We start from the raw sequence: 21,308 nt of genomic DNA on the forward strand, positions 1-21,308 counted from the left end.
TTTTCTAATATAGATTCTAGGGACCAGACTCAGATTCGCATGCTTTGCACTTTCCCAAACAACTTCTCTCCCTAGCATCAAATTCAGATTTTAAAAATGTTATTTTATATTCTAATATATATGGATGTTTTGTCTCTATATATGTCCATGTACCGCGTGTAAGTCTGGTGCCCACAGAAGCCAGAAGGTGGCACTGGACCTCCTGGAACTGGAGTTAATAGACAATTGTGAGCCACCATGTGGGTCCTGGGAATAGAGCCTGGGTCCTCTGGAAGAGCAGCCAGTGCTCTTAATCACAGCACCGTCTCTCTGGGCCCCTGAATGCAGAATTTTAAACAACATTTTTGTAACCTTGATCATTATTAGGAAAGTAGGGAAACATTTCACATTCAAAAACAAACAGTATATGGTTTTACAAAGCTTTAAAGCTCCTCAGCAGGGCGAGGTGACTTTAGGAGCTATTCTGTGTGTTTCTCTCCAGCGAGGCTCTTTGAATTTATTCTGATGTGGACTTGGTGTTCATTAAGTGCATCCTTGTTGTCCTGCCTCACGTTTGATCAAGTGAGAACACTCTTCATGAACACACAGCCCTTCAGTTTTAGCCCAGACTGTTGTCTAAACTGTTAATTGGAGAGAGGATGGAATTAAGTAATGTAAAAATGACAGTCCTGTTTGGTGGATTTATCCCTTTTGAATTGTCACTAATTATTCCTATTTTCCTTTAAAAACTGGCAAATGCAGATTAGGAAATTGTGCACGTAAGTCTCCCCCCCCCCTCCGTCCATGTTCTTTTATGGGTGGTTGTGACCTGAAGCCGACAGGCACCTGACCAGAGGACATTTCAGAGGTTGCTAACTCAGACTGTGAAGTTTTCAAACAAGGGAACATTTGAAAACTGATGTTAACGATGTGAAATGTTGGGAAACAAATGACCTGTCAATGACACCCAGGTCATTTAGAGGTGTCTTTCAGGTACATTAAACTAAGCAGGTTCTAATTTAATCAGCGGTTACTGTAAAGAACTGTGATTCAGAACTGGTTGTGAACGCCTTTTTGTTTAACACGGTCCAGTTAGAATTCTCACAATGAAGGCTGCAGATTAGGTAACCTGGGGGAAACTGACCACAGACTTGTGAAAGTCTGACAAGATGAAAATTTGGCACGAAAGGGCAGGGATCCAGGTTTTAATGAAATCCTAGAAACCTGCCAGTGTGGATTTTGAAACACTCACACAGCTCCTTAGAATTTATTTTCCTTGTCGTTGTCCAAATAATTCTGAACTTATTAAATGACCATTCATTTTTATTTGAAAAAAAAAAGTAATTCAATTTTACAGGTCAGCTGAAACGATAAGTATTAACTGATATTTGTTGCAAGTTGCGTGTTTCAGTTTGGAACTCAGAGTTAAAATTTGGCCCCTTCACCAGCGTGGAGTCCACAGATGTGTTTTCTTTTCTTTTTTCTCTGAATTCAACCACATTTGGTACCGTGGATGTGTGTCTAGGCCCATCAGAATTTGTGATTTGTACCTGTTTGTCCTGACTTGTTGATGAACTGTATAAAGAAAGCGATGAGGAGTCTAAAGCTGCTTGGAAAGAATTAGGGGAGAATGTGATGGTCTTAGTAAGTGGTGACAAATAGTGTATCCTTCATAGTCATGGGAGAGTAGTGTAGGACTAGGAAATGAACAAGTATGTGCGCGCGCGCACACACACACACACACACACACACACACACACACACACACACACACACACACACACACACACACCAGTCAGAGCTTGAGCATGCAAACATGTGGTAGATTCTGATAGCATTTGGTTAAGCAGCATGAAATTGACGTGCATCTGGGCCATACAATGTGTGGCTGACTCTGTGAACTCCATGAGGTGTACTTGGCAGTAACTAAGGATCTCGGGGCAGCTCTGTGTTCCTGAAGGCAGCAAGGTGAACACCCTCTGCTTTCTTTGACTCCAGCCGAAGGGCGCAGCCATTTCCCCTTCTCGCCTTGCCCTTGAGTCCACGTAGTCAAAAAGAAGAGAGGAGGACATGGCTGCCATTTGCTGGCTCTTCTGACCTGTGCTTGTGGCTTAGGGTGCTAGACCAGTATCCTCCAAGCCTGTTCTTGCCTGTCTTTGTGGAGGAAAAGTGAAAAATCTGGGCTTATCCTTGCAATTTGAAGAAAGGTAGACTAAATCGAGGAAGACGTTCCACCTTCTCAGCTGCACTTGTTTCTCTGCTGGCTTTAAGCATCTCGTAATGACTGCTGCTGCAGTCCAGGAAGGGTCCCCACATGAAAGAACTCTGCCTTAGTGCTTGTAAAGTTTCATATATTCTCTCCCCTTGAACTTGGAGTTAATTAACGGAAATAGGTGGCCAGTGAGGAGGTGTGCTCAGGGACTTCTATCATCACCTTAGAAACCATTAGACAAAGAAAGGCAACTCCTGTCTAAAACGCCAGTCACATTTATATAATTTCTAGTTAGTTTCCCCACCTTCTCTATTGAATGCGTTATTATTGTTCATGTTGCACACATTGGATATTAGAGCTAAGTGGGTTTTAGACACCCGAACTTCAGACCACATAGCTAACAACCAACAGTTGAAAATTAAAACTAGGATTGGGGCATCCAGATTTGGGATTCTAGGTCAATAGTCAGCAAACTGCAGTCGATGGTTAGAATTTGACCCACTGCCTGGCTTTGTAAATAAAGTTTTATTGGTACACATGTTGTTTAAAGCTCCTTTTGTAGTAATCATGGTGGAGTTAGAAAGTTGGCACAGAGACAGTGGGGCTAAGGACACCTAGAGTACTTATTATCTGGTCCATTACAGGAAAGGAGTGCTGACCATTAGGATGACCAGCTGTCTGGTAGAACATTCAAAGACAGTAGGAATGTTTGCATCCACTCTGCCTGAAGAAGACCTTAGGCATTCCTAACAGAGGAACTGAACTTTTTTTTTCTTAAGATTTATTTATTTATTATGTATACAGTGCGCTGCCTGCATGCCAGAGCCAGAAGAAGGCACCAGATCTCATTATAGATGGTTGTGAGCCTCCATGTGGTTGCTGGGAATTGAACTCAGGACCTTTGGAAGAGCACTCAGTGCTCTTAACCTCTGAGCCATCTTTCCAGCCTGAGTAACTGAACTTTTAAAGTAATTTTATATACATTTTATTTAGTGATGTGCCTCTTGCTTGATGTGTTGAACTGCATAGTTCTGGATTTTATTTGTGTAGTTTTAGTTTTTTAGAAAGTGGAATGAAGTTGCTTCTGCCTCTCCTACTTTCCCCCTAAATTGGGCTTCCTTGCTGACTGCATAGGTTTTTTGTTTGTTTGTTTGTTTGTTTGTTTGCTGCCCACATTAACCGTGTCTTCTCAGGATATCAAGTGGAGCCTGTCAGCTTGGGCCTTTTCATCTCACTTGGTTTTCAAGGAAGTCATTAAGTGTTCATTGTTTATCTCATGCCCGCTTTTTGCAGCTACCTCAGCTCAGGGACCCTCTCATACCTTAGAAGACGTAGCACCATGACCTGGGGGAGAGACAGATCTGTGTCCTCCAGTTGGCCCCAGATAATAGTGGTAACAATTCTTACCAAGTGCCTGACCCTATGGTAGGTCCTGTGCGTAGATTGTCACAGGTAGTCTTTATCAGGTCTCCCTGAGATGTATGCGGCTAGTCTTCCTGCTTTAGAAGGGAGGGAACTACAGCAGAGAAGGGTCGAAGTAAGGTTCCTTCAGGGACTCACATGGCCCGTAAGCCACGGAACTCTGTCCTTCCGTAGACCGAATGGAAGATGACCATTATTTAATTTTGGAGGGCTCACAAGGGTCCACCTCATAAAGGTTTCATGGCCTCCCCAAACTATCGCCATCTGGAGAGAATTCAAATAGAAGAGCCTGTGGGTGGCATTTCCCATTCAGAATCAAACAACAATGAGTAGTAATCATTATGGGATAGATGTCGGGAATTTGAAGGAACTGTTCTGCCCTGAATTGCCTGTGGCACTGGGACCTGGGAGTAACAGTAATGTGATTAGTTTTGTAGTTAAGCCCCAATTGTGTATAAAATAGGCTCTGGTGACTTGACATTGTTTCTATGTGAATATGGGTTGTAAGGAAATCCCAGTCACTTGGGGAAGGACGTTCTCGAGCAAAATCCCTTGTGAACTATATGATATTCTTTTGTGAACTACATGCGCAGATTCTTAAAAAAAAAAAAATACCTGCATATAAATGCACTTACATATGTGTGGCATACGCAGACGTTCACATGCGCATTTTGTGAGTGGCAGTAATCATTTACTATGCTTTGGAGGTCTATTACCTTGTTGCCAAACTTTCTTTTCTTTTAATCTGTGACCTTTGACCTTTTACTTGCACAGAAGCCAGAAAGTGAGCAGAAGAGGGAAGGCTCCGGACTTTTCTCTCTACCCACTTCTTTTGGAAGCCACAGCAGAGTCAGCTTTCTTAGGTGTATTTTGTGAATGTGATTTTTTTTTTTTTGCCATGTGAGGGACTGAACTCATGGCCTTGTGCATGCCAGGCAATTGATTTAGCAGTGATCCATGCCTTTAGCACATGTGTGGGTTTGGAATCTTCAGGAGTGTCCTAATTTCTCATCTGTTCCCTAGCCTCCCACCCTCAGTTCACTCGTGATAATCTTTCTTTACTTTATTGAACTTCTACTACTACTACTACATAATGATCAAGTTGGGCACAAATGTATTGGATAGAAAAGAGAGAGCTAGGTTTTGTATTGTTTTAGGTGTCTGACCATGGATTCTGTGCCTACTGTGTGCCAAGGATTTAGAATATCGTATATGAATATGCATAGTGACTATTTCATATAAGTAAAAAAGTTATTGAGGTGTGAGCAGAATATAATTTAGCATTAAAAAAAAAAGAAATAGAACCAACAAGATGAGAGCATGGGCACATGAGCCAATTCTTTAAAATAAATACCCTCCCCATACACAATATAGATATTAGAGAAATGTTCTGCCTTGCATGTTAATGTATACATTTATAAATGTGTACCTGCATTCATGTCATATATGTCTTTACATGAAGAAGGGGAGGTGGTATTTATTTCAGCGGACTGGTTGGCATAATCACAGAGACTAATGACTCTAACATCTATGGAGCTGGTGGCAGACTCTCCATTGGGACTGATGGAATTTATTCTTGCTCCGTGCAGACCAGTATTCTTCCTTGTAAATGCATGAAAAGATTGCGTGAAGCCCACTAATATTGTAGAGGATAAATAGCTTCTGTCAAAGTCCCCCGGCTTAAATGTCCATGTCCTATAAAATAACACGACCCAGCCAACACCTGAAAGCAACAGCTGGTCCAGTAGCTGTTAAATATCAGAGTAGTATTTCTTTGCCTTGTTGGTACACAAAACTAATCATTATTGCCGATCAGTATGTGTTTTCCATAAACCCATAAAATTGTAATGTAAATCAAAATATAAAAAATAAGGGTCAGTTTAGAGAAGTGTACTAATTACTTTTTTGTTGCTCTGATAAAACACTATGACCAAGGCCACTTAAGGAAGACAAAGTCTAATTTGGCTTGCATTTCCAAAGGGTTAGAGTCCTTAATGTTGGGGGTAGCAAGTCGGCAGGCACCAGGAATAGCAGAAGGAACAGCAGCCCAGGAGCTCTCATCCTGAACCACAGGCTCAAAGCAGAGAAAAGAAATTGGAAGTAGTGAGTTTTGTTTTGTGGTTGGTTTTGTGTGTGTGTGTGAGGCTTTGTTTTGTTTTGTTTTATCTCAAAATGTGCTCCCAGTGACTTACTTTCTCCAGTAAAGCATTGCCATTTAAACTCCCCCTAATAGCACTATCAACTGAGGACCAAGTTATCAAATGCCTCGAACTATAGGGTACATTTCCCACTTAACCCATCACGGGGGGGGGGGGTTAAATAGGGGGAACAGGCAAGTGACAGATCCACATTTTAAAGCCAGTCATGTCCTTTGCATCTTCCTCTGCTACACACCTTAATTATTCAGATTATTCTTAGAGCATCTAACATGGAGAGTCAGTTCCTGTTGGAAAGGTGGAAATGTGCACCTAAGGAGGAAGGGCAGGAAGTTGGATTGACTTGTGAGCTAGAGGAAAGGCAGGATAGGATGACACCATGAGAGAAGAGATATGGCCAGGATGGGGAAATAGACAGGAGGCCACCAACCTGGGACTGACTCAGCAGTGTTGGGTCACCCTGACCTGGTACTGTAGCACTTACCCCAACCTTGCATTAATTAAGAAATACACATCTCGGTGCCAGGCGGAGTGGCTCATGCCTTTAATCACAGCACTTAGGAGGCAGAGGCAGATGGATCTCTGAGTTCAAGGCCAGCCTGATCTACAGAGCGAGTTCCAGGACAGGCGTGGCTACAAAAAAGAAACCCTGTCTCTCAAAACAAAACAAAGCAAAACAAAACAAAAAAAACCAGAAACACCAACCAACCGAACAAGCAAGCAAACAAAGAAATATACATCTCAAAGACAAGGCTGTATCTTGCTCTCGACTTTGCCTCCTGTGCCAGGCTTTTGAGTGATGACCACTCACTAGTTTACAGTAGAAGTTCAGGGGGAGGAGGTAGGAGTTGGGTGCCAGCAGCCTGGTTGCCTTTGCAGCATAGGATGAGGACTGAGCCCTTGCCTGCTCTCCTCCGCTTGCTACTTTGGGGCTTTGTGTACCTCGGCAGGTCAGCAACTGCCTGCCATCTACGTTCTCTGGCTTTGGGTAAGAATTCCTGAGCTTCAGCCAGCTCCCCAGCTGCTGGATTGTGATATATCTATGCTCCTGATTTTCCATGGTGCCTGGACTGTCACCAACTGTTGTCCTAGAACCAATGTTGTCCCCGTCTAGGGAAAAACAGGTCACAGTTGTGATTAATCAGGGATGACTAGGTTTGTTGGACATGTAGCTATTGGTGGAAACATTTAACCTATACACACATTCCTATATCAATATTTGTTAAAAAAAAAAAATTAGAATCCAGACGGAGACAGGAATAACGAGCTACAGTATTTGGTGCTCTGACTCCGAGAATGGTTTAGTGAATGGATTCTTAACCAGAAAGAATGATTCCTTTAACCCAGATGGGTTTATCTTAAAGCATGGATTCTTAGGCATGCTGTGAGGGCCATCTTATTTGAACCTAAAGTTGGCCTGAGTTGCTTCTTCAATGACGTTAGGCTTTCTCTCTCTCTCTTTAGCGGATCCCCCTCTGATCTCAGAAGAGAAAGGGCCCTGTTACCGCATTGTCAGTCCCGGAAGGCATTGTACGCACCCTCTCTCTGTTCACCTCAGCAAGCAGATCTGCTGTTGTAGTGTGGGCAAGGCCTGGGGCCCACACTGTGAGAAATGTCCCCTCCCAGGCACAGGTAAGCCGTAGCCAGCTGTATACACACAGATGTTACCAGATACAGGAACAAAATGGCTTAAGCACCTTGGGTTATTTTTGGTTTCTGAGTTTAGTTTTTAATGGTATAATGTCTTTGTATCATTTCTGAAGAAAGCATAGATGTAGAAGCTCAAATCAGAAAAAAAATGTACAAAGGAGTTCTCCATTATTTCTGGCCAACAGTAGACTTCCTTTTGAATGTTTAGCTAAGAAAATAAAACCTTGCATTTTATTCTCAGCTTCCAGAACGTGCAGACTGATATTTAAGTATAAACCCCAGAAAGCTGTACAGGGCCATGTGCTCTCCTAATGGTTCACTATTCATCATTTCACAATAATGGCCTTGTGGGCATTGACCTACTTACTACTGAACTTGCACTTGCTTTCTTTAATTGGAAATATAAGGAATTCTATTCAGTTTTGGATTTTTTTCTACAAAGGTAACTCCAAAAGAGACCATGCCAAAAACACAGTGAACTTTGGAGGGCATCAAGTGCTTATGCAGCTTTACTCCTCAGTTTGGTATATAATTACCTAGTGCTCTGAGAGTGCAAATTTCTCTAGATAACTTACTTTTACCAAGGAATCAATAAACTCTCAAGCAGATTCAAAGGAGTTCAATGGGGGAGAAAGAGACAAGACCCGCAAGCATCCGGCATCTTATGGTCAAGGAAGGTGTGGCATCTGTTTCACTAGCTTGGTGTAGCTGCCGAGACACCGTGCTAAATTGCTTTGTTTAGAGAAAGCTTCCCATGTGGGCAAGTGCACTAAATCTCTAGGGCCACGCAGTATCTTACACTACTTTGTGTAGCAAATTCCACAAGAGTAAACAGGATTTAGATGTAAACTTCAGTATTATGGTTCACCTTTGGTAGTGGTTACAGTCAAAAGGAACAGTTAAGGACAAAGTGATTTGTTGCTTGCGAATTCACGAACTGGATGATTTTAGAGCCCTCCCATAGGCTCTGGTACCCTCCTGTGCCATCCAATGCACTCATTACTAAAAAGCTTTGTTATTCTGAGGCCCCCATTTCTCTTTAAGTTGACAGTGTTTTAATCCTTACATGAAATGTAACCAAGATGGGGAATGTACATCAGAGCTACTTCCCAAAGTACAGTAACTAAGTTTCATTACAATATTGAAGATAAAATTTTTGTGCTTAAGTGTTGCTCATGTGATCATTTTAGTTAAATATGTGCTTTGGTAGAAAAACCATGTTTTCATCCGGAACTATCCATTTTTAATTAGGAACTCTCTGTCCTAGTAGGTTCTGCAGTTGACTGTCTGATCCCTATAAAAACAGTATTTCAATGTGCTTTACAGGAGTGTTGTAGAGTTTCTTTTTATTAGGGACTAATTTCAGGTCCAGTACATTCAATAGAAAATTTCTTGTCCGGTGAAAATAAATGACTTTTTTTTTTTTTTTTGCTTTCAATTTTAAAAGTAGAAACAAGAACTTGACCATAAGCCCCCTTGTTTGCATTTGGAAATTTGCTTCCAACACCAACAGCCCAGGGATTATGTGGTGTTTGCCTCTGTCTGCCCCACACTACACCACCATTGTCTTTTTTTTTCCCTCCACTCTTGGGGATTGCTGCTGGAGGTCTGCAAATCACACATCACACGCTAGTCACTCAGAGGGGGAAAAAAGAGGTATTCTAAGGACTTTTTTTTTAAAACCTGGCCAGAGTGATGATTACATGGTACAGAATGTCCCATTGTCCTCTGGGTGGTGAAACTGACCAGATTTTTGCCGCTCGTTGTCCTGTCTGTTCATATAGAGAACCACACACAGCATGGTCTGCTATTTCCTTGTTGCTTTGGCTTCTCTCTGTAGCCTCAGACTTGTTCCAACTCTGTGGATTTCTTCGCACGATCAGAAGGACCTCCTCAAAACCAGCCCCCTGTTTGCCCCTTCTTCCACTGGGGTCCCCATTTCAGTGGAGCACTCCATACTGGCTGAGTCCTTGGGTTTATCAACTGGAGTCAAATCAGGGGGGTTCAGTCCCCCACCTCTCTGATTATAGTGACCCCTTTCTCACTTGTCATTTCACTTAGATGTTCTCTGTTAATAGCCAATGAAAGCACAAAAGCAGTGGAAGTGAGAAAACCTAACTATTGGTAATACTACATGTTCACATATAAGATAATTGTCACCTGTATTTAAAATGACTCCTAGAATATTACAGATGTTTTTATGTGCTATAGTTTACATATATAATGTAGTCTACATAGTGACATATTGGCTACTAGCATATAAATGCGATATATAAAAACCATGCTAAATACATATCCTATTATATATATATATATATATATATATATATATATATATATATATATCCTAATTGAGTAAAATAAAGAATTCATAGGTGAATAAATGTTTAAAGTAGAAGTTGAAATTTTTTCTGAAAATAGGCAAGTCTATGAGAATTTAAACAATGCTTACACTTTGCATCTGTTTCTGAAGTTTTGAAATGTACCTATATTAGTGATGATTTATTAAGAGATATTCATCATGATATTTTCCTCTGTATAAGTTTGCACTGTTAGATTTTTAAAAGGAATATTTTCCCATCCCAAATCTAGCTGCTTTTAAGGAAATCTGTCCTGGTGGAATGGGTTATACGGTTTCTGGCGTTCATAGACGCAGGCCAATCCATCAGCATATAGGTAAAGAAGCTGTATTTGTGAAGCCAAAGAACACTCAACCTATTGCTAAAAGTACTCATCCTCCACCTCTCCCAGCCAAGGAAGAGCCAGTGGAGGCCCTGACCTCGCGGGAACATGGGCCAGGAGTGGCGGAGCCCGAAGGTGAGCTCACAGGCTGGGTGTGGGTTTTACCTGCCCATCTCTACGTCTGTACTGTTGTATTTCTTTGTACCCCTCTAGAGCATGGCTCTTGGTCTTAATGCTGCTGACATTTTCAAATGTGCAATCATTTAACGGGCGAGGAAACTGTCCTGGGATGGCCCTGGTAAAGTCCTTTCATTTACCTTCTGAGAAGGTAATGGCTTCTCAGACATGGCTTGCTGTGTGTCATAAAAAGTGTAAAATAGGACCCATGACTAAGGGCAGAAACTCTAGAGATCTCTAGTTTTGACAGTTTCCACACATCCCCCCACCCACCCCAGAGGTATTTTCTTCCCTCCTTGGTGTATAAGATATTATTTTCAATATTTTGACTTTTGATTATCACATAAAAGCCTCACTCCTGAGAAAAGGATCAGCTTTAGGTCTGTAAGTGATGTATGTATTTCTTCTTCTTCTTCTTCTTTTTAAAAAAGCTCTTGTTGGCTTTTGACATAATTCTTAGGCAAGGATTAAGGATTTGGGGTGCCCCTTTGTGTGTTATGTGGGAGCTGGGCATAGCGTTCTTCCTCTCCTGAGGGCAGGGGTTTTTCTGGGCTCTGAGCAGCGGTGCCTTCTGGCCTGTTTCTTTCTACTGGTTCACTCTCAGTGCTGGAAGCCTTCGTGGGTAGGCAGAGCAGATAGGACCTCACTTGCATTGTCTCTATCTAACTAAGTCAGACTGGTTCTCAGCCTGTGGGTCACGACGCCTTTGGGGGCTGAACCATTCTTCTATAGGCATCGCCTAGGACCGTCCTACGTATCAGAAATTTACATTATGCTTCAGAACAGTATCAGAATTACAGTTATGAAGTGTGGCTCGGGGTCCCCACAACATGAGGAACTGTATTAAAGGGCCGCAGGGTTAGGAAGGTTGAGAACCGGTGACCTAGGTTGTTCCTCCTTTGATTAGCAGAAGGAGATGAGCATAAGTGTCTTTCTGCCTCTAGAGTTCCTTAACAATGGCTTTCATTGGGTAGAAACACAGCTAGCTTCCTCCCATGGAAAGAATGATGGTTTTAATTTATCTGGTAGCCTTGCTGCTTCGTGAAATTAATGCATCCAACCTACTTGCTAATGGTTAAGGAGACAGAGTGACTTGGAAGACTCCAAGTAATAAGCAAAGTTGAAGACCAGTGCTAAGAATTGCTTGATGAAAACAATCACTTCAAAAATACAAAGGCCTCAACTCACCACAATAGCCACTAGTCATTGTGTCAGACTTAAGTTGCTAATTATATTGATGCTAATTTATAATTGTCTGTTATTGGCTTATGAGGTTTGGCTTTTGTGTGATTTAGTTAGCATGCAAATAATCAGAAGCCTTCATTAAAAGCTGGATTATATTAAAAATGCAGAGAAAATTTTCATGTCTCAATGAAAAATTATCATCCTTTTTCTTAAACACTGACATCAGACGGATTTCTGAACATTGGAAGCATTTGTTTTCTAAGACATGAGACGTTCCCGAAAGTCAAGATTAAGCATTAAATAATGTTTCAGGAAGTGTTTTCTTTAAACTTGAGGTTAATTTTCTTAATTTTGAATGAAAGACTCTAAACCTTTGATCTCTAAACTTTGCTAGCTGAGCAATGAAATAGCACAAAATGTTCTTTGCCGTTCATGTGTAAAACCTTCCCAGGTGGTAGATGGCTGGGGTTCCACATTCGGCTTCATTGCTTAGTAATCGTTGGGAGAGATGCTGGCTTTCTAATGCCTTTTGAAAACTGAAATACAATGAGTGGACTGTGCTTGGCTATGCTAATTCCCATCTCTCTTTTCTGGTTCTAGTGGTAACAGCACCTCCTGAGAAGGTAATTCATTCATTGCTTTTTAAAGTCTTCTCTCTTTTTGACTTCAAGGCACTTTTTAAGGCTATGTAGGGGTTTTTGTTGCTGTTATTGTTAACTTTCGGACATTCGTATTATGGGTCATTTACTGTAAGGAAACACAATTAGTTAATACAAGAAATTGTATTACAGGGTTTTCTAAACAGTGTTGCTATTCTCAGTGTTCAGAGAGGGATAGCTAGTAGGTCTCAGGGAATGGGTGAGGAACACTGACTGTTGCCACAGAAGCTGAATTCTGGGGAGAAGAAAATGATGAGCAGAATTCAGAGTCAACTGGTTGCCCAGACTAACCGTGGGAAGAAAGGCTTTTTTTGTGTGTTCGTGTATTCTCAGTATGCATATAAATTTAGTGAGGCACTGATTCAACTAAAATTTAACACGAACATTTGGATCAAATTAGATTAAAATTAGATCGAATTAGATTAAAAACAGCACTTACCCTTGAAAGCCACAATCAAATGCTTAAATGTTGTTTCTTAGAAATTTTAGAGACAATGTCTCGGGTTTGGCAACATGAGCTTGGGGTAAGAATAGTGAGATTCAGCAACAGGAGATGCGATCATCTGTCTCCCGAATTGATGTCTTGTTTGTGTAATATTGCATCTTCTCTGTACCCTGTTTTGAATCTTTATTCAATACTATGAAAATTATGTAATTATTAAATATTTTTAATTTATATATCATTCATCCTGTTGCCAAGACTGTATTAGGTGTTAAAACTTACATGGGGAGGGGGAGATGTAGAAATAAGCTCTTTTGAATAGTGTTCCGGTTGTTGATGGGTAGCATGTGTTATCACGTGCTAATAAAGGAATCCTGAAGAAGGAAATGATGGTTGTAGAATGCTTACCCTCACCTTGGGAGGTATCATGGTATATTGAGCCTGGAGGAACTCATACTTGACTTGCACTGCTGTGCCTCAATTCGCATCTTAAAAGATGGATGGTATACGGGTAGCTTGCAATTTTGTTGATTTTCAGTTTAGCTCTGAAAGATGCAAAGGAAAAAAAAAACCATTGAGCTTGGAAGTATGCCAGTCAGCTGACTAAACAAACTCATCATAACTCAGCTTTGTCCTTCTCTTTTTGCGGTGTTGTTAAACTATAACATAGGAAAGAAAAGAGACTCTCTCAAGTGGTAAGGTGAAGAGTGAGCAAGGAAGAGACACAGTGCCAACCTCCGGCCCCTACGTGCACACGCACATAGGTGACGTTGCATTAGCAGATGCAAGTGCATATGCATACACATGCGCTAGTGCATGGATGTGAACACACACATGCCCCTTCACCCCCCCACACACATATAGAGGGGGGATTGAATCAGAGAGAGATAGTGAACATTCTCTTATAGTCTTAACTTCATTCGGTCATTTTCCTTGTACAGTCTTAACTTCAGTTTAATTGAAATGGGAGTAATCAGGGTGGAGAATGAAATGAGGATCTATTTAGTATTGATCCTTTACAAAGGTCTCATGGTCTTAAAGGTAGATGTGGAGAAAGGAGGTCAGTCCAAGGGTGAGATGTCCATGGGTGAAGGTTTGGTGGAGAGTAACAGAGATTGTGTTAGAAAGGAAACATCATAGTGGTTTGAGGGGCAGGAGACACTGAGCTCACTGAGCTACACTTGGAATCACTGGGAAATAGCTGCTGTACTGGGTCTCTCTGCCTGTTAAGTGGAGTTGTGGTGCTGATGAGGCAGGCTATACCCAGAGTGGATGGGAGAGTCTCCCTAGAAACCACAGGAGAGAGTTCATGCTTGACTGTGGACTGCTCTTTCTTGGTCTGTGTCATGGGCTCCAGTGGAAAAGACCCAGAGACTGATGGAGGCCATCCCCAACACATAACAGTCCTGCCTTCATATGGAGAGGAGGGCATGTGGGGAAATGTAGTGACAGCTCAGTGATTCCTGGAAGTATTGCAGGATTGATGGGCATAGAAAGGCTTGAAAAGCCAACAAAATGATACAATAATTTGATCGACAGAGATAAGTCCAGGTTGCAGCACTGAGGACTCTGGATAAGAAAAGGGTGGACCACTGGGCAGTGGTGGCTCACGCCTTTAGTCCGAACATTTGGGAGTCAGAGGCAGGTGGATCTCTGAATTCAAGGCCAGCTTGGCCTACAGAGTGAGTTTCAGCTCAGCCAAGGCTACACAGAGAAACCTTGTCTCAGAAGAAAAAGAGAGAGAGAAAGAGAGAGAGAGAGAGAGAGAGAGAGAAGAAGAAGAAGAAGAAGAAGGAGGAGGAGGAGGAGGAGGAGGAGGAGGAGGAAGGAGGAGAAGGGGAAGGAAGGAAGGAAGAAAGAAAGAGGAAAGGAAAGAAGGAAAAGTGTGGACCACCACAAAGAATACTGAATATGGCAGGGTTGAGAGAGCAGAATGAAAGAGGAAACACTAAAGAGTAACTAAATCTGGGTGGAATGGGTTATTTATTTATTTATTTATTTGGCACTGAGAGAAAGGATGAAGTTAGTTTCAGAGGCTTGTTGATTTTGTGGGGGAGGGGTCCGGAGTGGGAGCATGAGGAACCTGTAGCATGTCCAAAGTTACTCTGTAGGAATTCATACTTACAAAGCTGCCTTTTGATGAAATTGTCTGTGAGAGTGTCCACCACAGAAGCATAAATAATAGTAACAAAAGCCAGGAGGTAGGACAGGAGTGAAACTGAGGTCAGGAAGTGGGCTTTCTGCAAGTCGAGCCAGGAGGGAGGATGCTGGGTAGCAGAGAGGAAGTAACCTGATGAATGCATTTAATGAGGTGTCCTGAGCTCTGGCCCCACGCTGCTATGACTTAACTAACTAGATTAACTGTCCCATTGGCATGAGCCCCTACAGAGCTATAGCCGTGACGATGGATGGATATTTATTTTCTTCTTTTTTGGCTTGAGGTCCAGGTAGGAAACAGCAAGTCTCTGCCAGCCTACCACTGCTGAGAGAGCTGGGAATGTTACCTTGTTAGATGTGGGGCTAAAGAAGGCCACAGCGACTGTTTGGCTTAAAGTACTTGAACTTGGTGGATCTTCTTTATGGCTTGATTGTTACATCAATCATTTAATCTGTAAAATGTGGCTGCAGAGTCATTTGTGAGTGATAAGTATAGTTTGTCTTCAATTAGGGCTAGTATTGCCCAGCTGGAGGTCAAACCAAGGTCCTTGCTTTCAGTGATTGACTTTGAACTCCAAGGAAATGGATGAGAGCATATGTATAGCTAGCACAGCTGCTAAGAACAGGAATTTGATATCGTAGCAGCACAGTGTTTTCAAGTCCCATATATAGGTGTGTATCTGATCCTGTGGAAATGTTGCCTTTCCGAGAGTATAAGTAATTAAATAAAAAATAATAATAACACTATGTGGGAAAATAAAAGTAATTCCCGATCTTCTCTCTCTCTCTCTCTCTCTCTCTCTCTCTCTCTCTCTCTCTCTCTCTCTCTCTCTAAAACAACCACCCAGGAAATACCTTCATTGGATCAGGAGAAAATCAGACTTGAGCCTGGGCAACCACAGCTCTCCCCAGGTGTTTCAACTATTCACCTGCACCCGCAGTTTCCAGGTAGCCTGTGCTGATATGTGTGTTTATTAGGGTGCTCTGAAGAAATTGTAAGGAGTGTGTGTGTGTGTGTGTGTGTGTGTGTGTGTGTGTGTGTGTGTGTGTCCCCTTGTATCTAATGAATCATTGGGCTGTATCATTGAATTCATTGTGAAATGCCTGTTTCAGTACATTGTTGTACATTCCTCTTTTAGCACAGTGTTAGTGTGAGATGAGTAATGAATGTAATATAACAGGAAAGGTCAGCCTCTTACTGTCTTCAGTGATCAGGAGTAGTATGTGTGCAAACATTGCAACTTTTTATTTATCAAATAGTCATATGTTTAGTTGAACCAGAACTCTGACTTTACTGCCATTCAATTTCAGGATCATGAGCAGCTCTTGAACAGAGCTACTGTATTATTTAGACGAAGTCATACTTCCATTTTGCACAGGATGCACATGTCAAGGTTTAATTTTCCTATATTTCTCCTTCCTTTGTGCAGTAGTGATTGAAAAGACATCTCCCCCTGTGCCTGTGGAAGTGGCTCCTGAAGCTTCTACATCGAGTGCCAGCCAAGTGATTGCTCCTACTCAAGTAACAGGTTAGTGAAGTATTTGCTGTGTTGTGCATCCAATGAAAATACAGGTATGAACTGCACTTAAATGTAATATCAAATGCATGTGATTGATCATCACTAGGTTAGTCATAACAACAAATGTACTGAAAATGAATGTGCATAGGTAAATCATAGTACATATACAATGACTCATTATAGAGCTTTTAATGTTTTAAAAGAATATTTACTAATTTTTTGTTTGGTTGGTTTGGTTTTTCAAGACAGGGTTTCTCCATGTAGCCTTGGTTAGTTTGCATTTTCTTTGTAGACCAGGCTGGCATCGAACTCAAGAGATCTGCCCACCTCTGCCTAGTTCTGGGATTAAAGGCATGTGCCACCATGCCCAGATAGAATATTTAATGTTTTAAAGAAATATTTCTGGAATGTGAGTGGGGACTGGGAGGAAGACACAATCAGATGTAAAGTGAATAAATAAATAAATACCTTCTAGTTATTTACCTCAATGAGATAAAAATGTCATGTGACAGTGAAGTCACAGGGTTTCTTAAATAATTTTTGCATTTCCCAATGTGATGGTAAATTTAGTTCTGAATTTGCATGCCTGGCATTAGAGGACAAACCTTTATACACATTAGATTCACAAAAGTTAATTACATTTTGACTAGTTAAATGTGGTTCATCATTTAACAAAACTATAGAAATGACTCTGAGTCCCTTTTTTTCCAATTTCAATTATGTGTGTGTGTGTATATATATATATATATATGTACATATATAATGGTATGTATAAATAAGTGTATGTATGTATATATTCATATGTATATGTTGGGGTGGGGGACTCTGCATGTGTGAATGCAGTGTCTGCAGCATCCAAAAGAGGCCTTGGAGCAGGTTGTTGTCAGTCACCCAATATGGGTGGTTCTGGAAGAGCAATATGTACAATTAACCACTGAGCTGTCTCTCCAGCCCTGGCTGTCTTGGTTTCATCACTTAAATGCAAACATGTGAGGAATAACAAGTGTGAGTTTCTGGGCTTCAGATGAACTACAGAGCTGATTGAAAGAAAAGTGAATGTAACCCTTGCTATATGATGTTATAAGAAGACAGCTCAATTTAGTCTGGCAGATATTCAGGATTAACATCTGCTATCACATGTTTAAAGCACAAATAATTTCCTTCCAGGAAACAAATGACCCTGAATTGGGGTTTTTTTCTTTTTCTCATTTTCACTTTGTGTAACAATTGTTAATGCTTCCACTTCCTTTAGTAAAATAACCATTTGAAAGGATTCCATCCTTAGGTAAACTATTATAAATAGAGACTCTTCTAATTGATGTATTTGCAACTTCAGAGCTGTTACATAAACACGAGGTACAACAGCTTGAGAGGGCTGTTTCATGCCAAATTTCATTTTCAATTGAAATGTAAACATTCCTGGTAGTTTAATGTGAGGAACAAAGATACAGATTTGAGGAACTCTCACATCATTTGCCATAGGAACATTGTGTAGTTTTTAGTTTTTCTCCTTTAAAGTCTGGACACAGTCAGTGTCACATCTTACTGCTATTCTCTCCTGTAGTGGAAGAAAAGGCGAATCTAAGATTCTAAAATAAACACAATCAGTTCCACGTTTCTCAATGATGATATCTCTGTGATTACGAGATTGGAAAGCAGCCTTTTGGGATCTCTCCACACACCCCTGAATATGGAACAATTATAAAAGTTGCAGAGCATTTGCGGGAAGCATTAGTTTCCACTCTGAACAGCTGACTTGGTGGCTTGCTACATTATTGGCCTACTGTTTCCAAATAAATCAGGCATTTCAGCATATAAATTCTTGATTTTGTACAGTGTCATAATAGCTGAAGGATAGGTTGGAAAAATCAAACCTTTATTTCACTAGCAAATATTTACAAAGTGGAAACATCTGTTTCAATTGTTGTGGGACAATGTCTGCTCCTCCTGGGGTAGTTGGGAGGCCAGGGCATTATAATAAACCTTTCCATGAGTTAATACTTGATGCCTTGCTTGGCTCTTCCTGTACAGTCTCTTTTGCCCTTGCAGACTGGCCAGGAATTGTTCTTCCTCCCCCACAACTGCCTTATGGAGACCCTCATAAGGATCATGGCCAGAATGTTGCTAGTCTGATTTTTCCAGAACTCAGAGTTGGACCTCTTTGAAAATGTTTGTCCCTGAAGCATATTCCCACTGTCACTGCAGTCTCAAAAGACTATGTCTATGGGAAATGAACTGGTTACTCAAGTGTGACATTTTCACCGGTTGCCATCCCAGCCCCCTTGTCTGATTATTGATTCCTTTGTTCAGCCATCCCTTTGGATAATCACACAATGAAGGAATGACCTTGAGAGCAACACACCTGTTTTCACAACTGGCCCAGAGCTTCTCTTTTCACTGAGTTTTAGAAAATAAACACGGTGAGCAGTTGAGTCGTCCATGGACTTTGCTGCTGAGATACACAGAGCATTTAGGTTTTCACTGGCCTTTGCTTATGGTTCTTCTTTCCAGGTCCTCAGTGGATTCTAGACAAAGGAATAGAATACGGTTTTTCTGCTTGTGGGGGTGAGATTGTGTCAGGGTCATCGGTGTCTTGTGACCCAAGATGCACACATGTAAGTGTGTTGATGGGCGCAGGAAAGAGTCCAATGGAGCACTCACTTGGCCATTTCTGTGAGACACCAAACAATCCCTGGAACAAAAGATGCTCACTTTCACCAGGGAACTCTCTAGGGCAGAAATGAGCACAGCCTGAGAGGTTCGGCCTCAGTGGTATGTCCTAGCTGTGTTTCCAGAGCTCCTGTCGACACTTTCTAAAAGAACTGTGTGTCTCTTCATAAACAGGCCCATTCTGTGGGGATGAGTTCATGTGCTTGCAGGTGAGAGACTCTTGGGGAAAACGTAATGCATCTTGCCTTTGCCCTCAAACCCAGAAAAGCCAGAAATGTTTTCCTAGTAAGACAGACTCCTAGCCAGGCATGGTAGCACATACTTTTAATGCCAAGAGTTTGAGGCCAGCCTCGTTTACAAAGCGAGTCCAGGATAGCCAGGGCTGCACAGAGAAACCCTGTCTTGGAAAAACAAAACAAAAACAAAAACAAGACTCACACTTCTGTGTGCTGTATATGTTCTTAGGTATAAAAAAACCTAATATGGAATGAGAGAAAGCTGATGATAACATACTTTAAAAGGTTAAAAACCTGCATGCATACATATTTACACGCATGCACATGCACACCCACTGATACCACCACATGGTAATGCTAGAAATCAAACCCAATCTGGGGCCTTGCTCATATGGTGGGTACTTTACCACTGAGCTTAGTTCCTTGCTCATACTGGGTGGGTACTTTACCACTGAGCTTAGTGCTTAGGTTTTTGAGGCAGAGTCTTCTCATTCATCTTTGGCTGACCTTGAACCTTCCGTTCTCCCATTACCATCCCCCAAGGGCTGGAATTCTCAAAATGTAGCACCAATCCCGCCTGATTTATACTCACTTTAGGGAAAATACTGATTCTGACTAAGTTTTTGGTGATTGCTCTGTAGAAAGCAAATGGGCTATTGTGAAGGTGAGTGAGGCTCTTCCTGTCCAGGGGAGAAGGATCTTGCTAAGCAAGTCAATGGAAGCAATCTTTGAGAGCAAGACATTAATTACAATAATTAATCACTGTTAAAATGGGATGACCAACTAAGAAATCAAGTGTGTTGTAAGAATGCCCCTGCCTCCTTTCTCTCCCTCTCTCTTTTCTTCCTTCCTTCCTTCCTTCCTTCCTTCCTTCCTTCCTTCCTTCCTTCATGCATCTCCTAGTGGTGTCAGTATGGCAGCCCCACACATGCTTAGTGCCCCACCAGCCAGGACTAATATTTTTCAGCTGTGCCTCTAAACGGTCAATCTATAAGAAAGCGCACCCAAATTCCTCAAAGTTCATCACCTCTATAACTTCAACCCCACAGCTCTAATTTAATGTGCTGGATTGAAAGGAAAGGCCAGAATTATAATTTCATTTCCTATAACCAAGAGTTACTGCTGTTAACCATTTTTCCTGTATATGCTTATTTTTATTCATGTGTGTAAAAATTCTAACCCATAGTTATGCCTGAAAAATAGCAAATAGATATTTGCTAATCAAGAAATTGGGATGGTGGGGGCGGGGGGTGCTGAAGTAACCAAACCTTTTGGACTAAGCCCTAGTTTTATAGCCTTGTAGTTCACCCTGATCATTGCCCTGGTGTATTAATTCACCTTCTGAGGAATGTACTTTACTTTTGAAAATTAGGCCTTTTTTTGTTATAAGAAAAATGTGTATAGAAATTTCAATAATTAACAAATGAAGAGCCTAAATGCCAATCATTTCCAAAAGAGGTGTGTCCCTATAATGAATAAATGATAGCTGGGCATGTGTTTCTTCCGTTTTCCCACTATGAAATTCCCACAGGGAAATTCTTACCTGAGAGTCTATGAGCATAAACTAGTGAAAGTCTTTAAGTCTTTTCACCTTCAGCATTCAGAGTTTTGTAGCACATAGAAATGATATTTAATTTATTTTATTTCATATGTATGAGTGGAGTGTGTTTGTATGAGTCTGTCTCTCTCTGTCTCTGTCTCTTTCTCTCTGTCTGTCTGTCTCTCTCTCTTCCACCCCCCGCCGCGCGCGCGTGTGTGTGTGTGTGTGTGTGTGTGTGTGTGTGTGTGTGTGTGTGTGTGTACCATTTTAGTGCCTGGTGCCTTTGGAGGCCAGAAGAGGGTGTTAGATCTACTAACTGGGTGTGGCAGATTCTGTGGGTGCAGAGAATTGAACCTGGGTCCTCTGGAAGAGCAACCAGTGTTCTTAATTGCAGGGCCATCTCTCCTGCCCCATCCTTTTTAGGTTCCGATATGACTTTATTGTGAACAATAGTAATGACAACTAACTTCTTTGAGCTGCACATTAAGCTTCATGTATTATTTAGCTCCTCTCCGCACTCTGAAGTTGGAACTCTGATTATTTCCATTTTGAACTTGTTAAAAAAAAAAAGTATGCTCTAGAAATGACTGGATAATGTGTCCCATGCTACAGGACTATAAA

The 21,308-nt window shown here is 41.4% G+C and overlaps 1 protein-coding gene across 8 annotated transcripts in view; it reads left to right on the forward strand.

The window, feature by feature from the left end:
• LTBP1 (latent transforming growth factor beta binding protein 1) overlaps positions 1–21,308 on the forward strand; it is a 381,021-nt gene that overhangs the window by 255,015 nt on the left and 104,698 nt on the right. For 6 of the 8 annotated variants that reach the window (XM_084793790.1, XM_084793789.1, XM_084793788.1 and 3 more), the window contains 5 exons: positions 7,234–7,401; positions 10,012–10,236; positions 12,064–12,086; positions 15,570–15,669; positions 16,152–16,250. In XM_084793790.1, coding sequence (XP_084649916.1) covers positions 7,234–7,401; positions 10,012–10,236; positions 12,064–12,086; positions 15,570–15,669; positions 16,152–16,250 — 615 coding nt within the window. The remainder of the gene's footprint in view (positions 1–7,233; positions 7,402–10,011; positions 10,237–12,063; positions 12,087–15,569; positions 15,670–16,151; positions 16,251–21,308) is intronic. The other 2 variants (XM_084793791.1, XM_084793795.1) reach the window with 1 other exon arrangement.

This window comes from Acomys minous (assembly GCF_964271855.1).
Source record: "Acomys minous genome assembly, chromosome: 8".
In the NCBI taxonomy this organism is placed as follows: Eukaryota; Metazoa; Chordata; class Mammalia; order Rodentia; family Muridae; genus Acomys; species Acomys minous.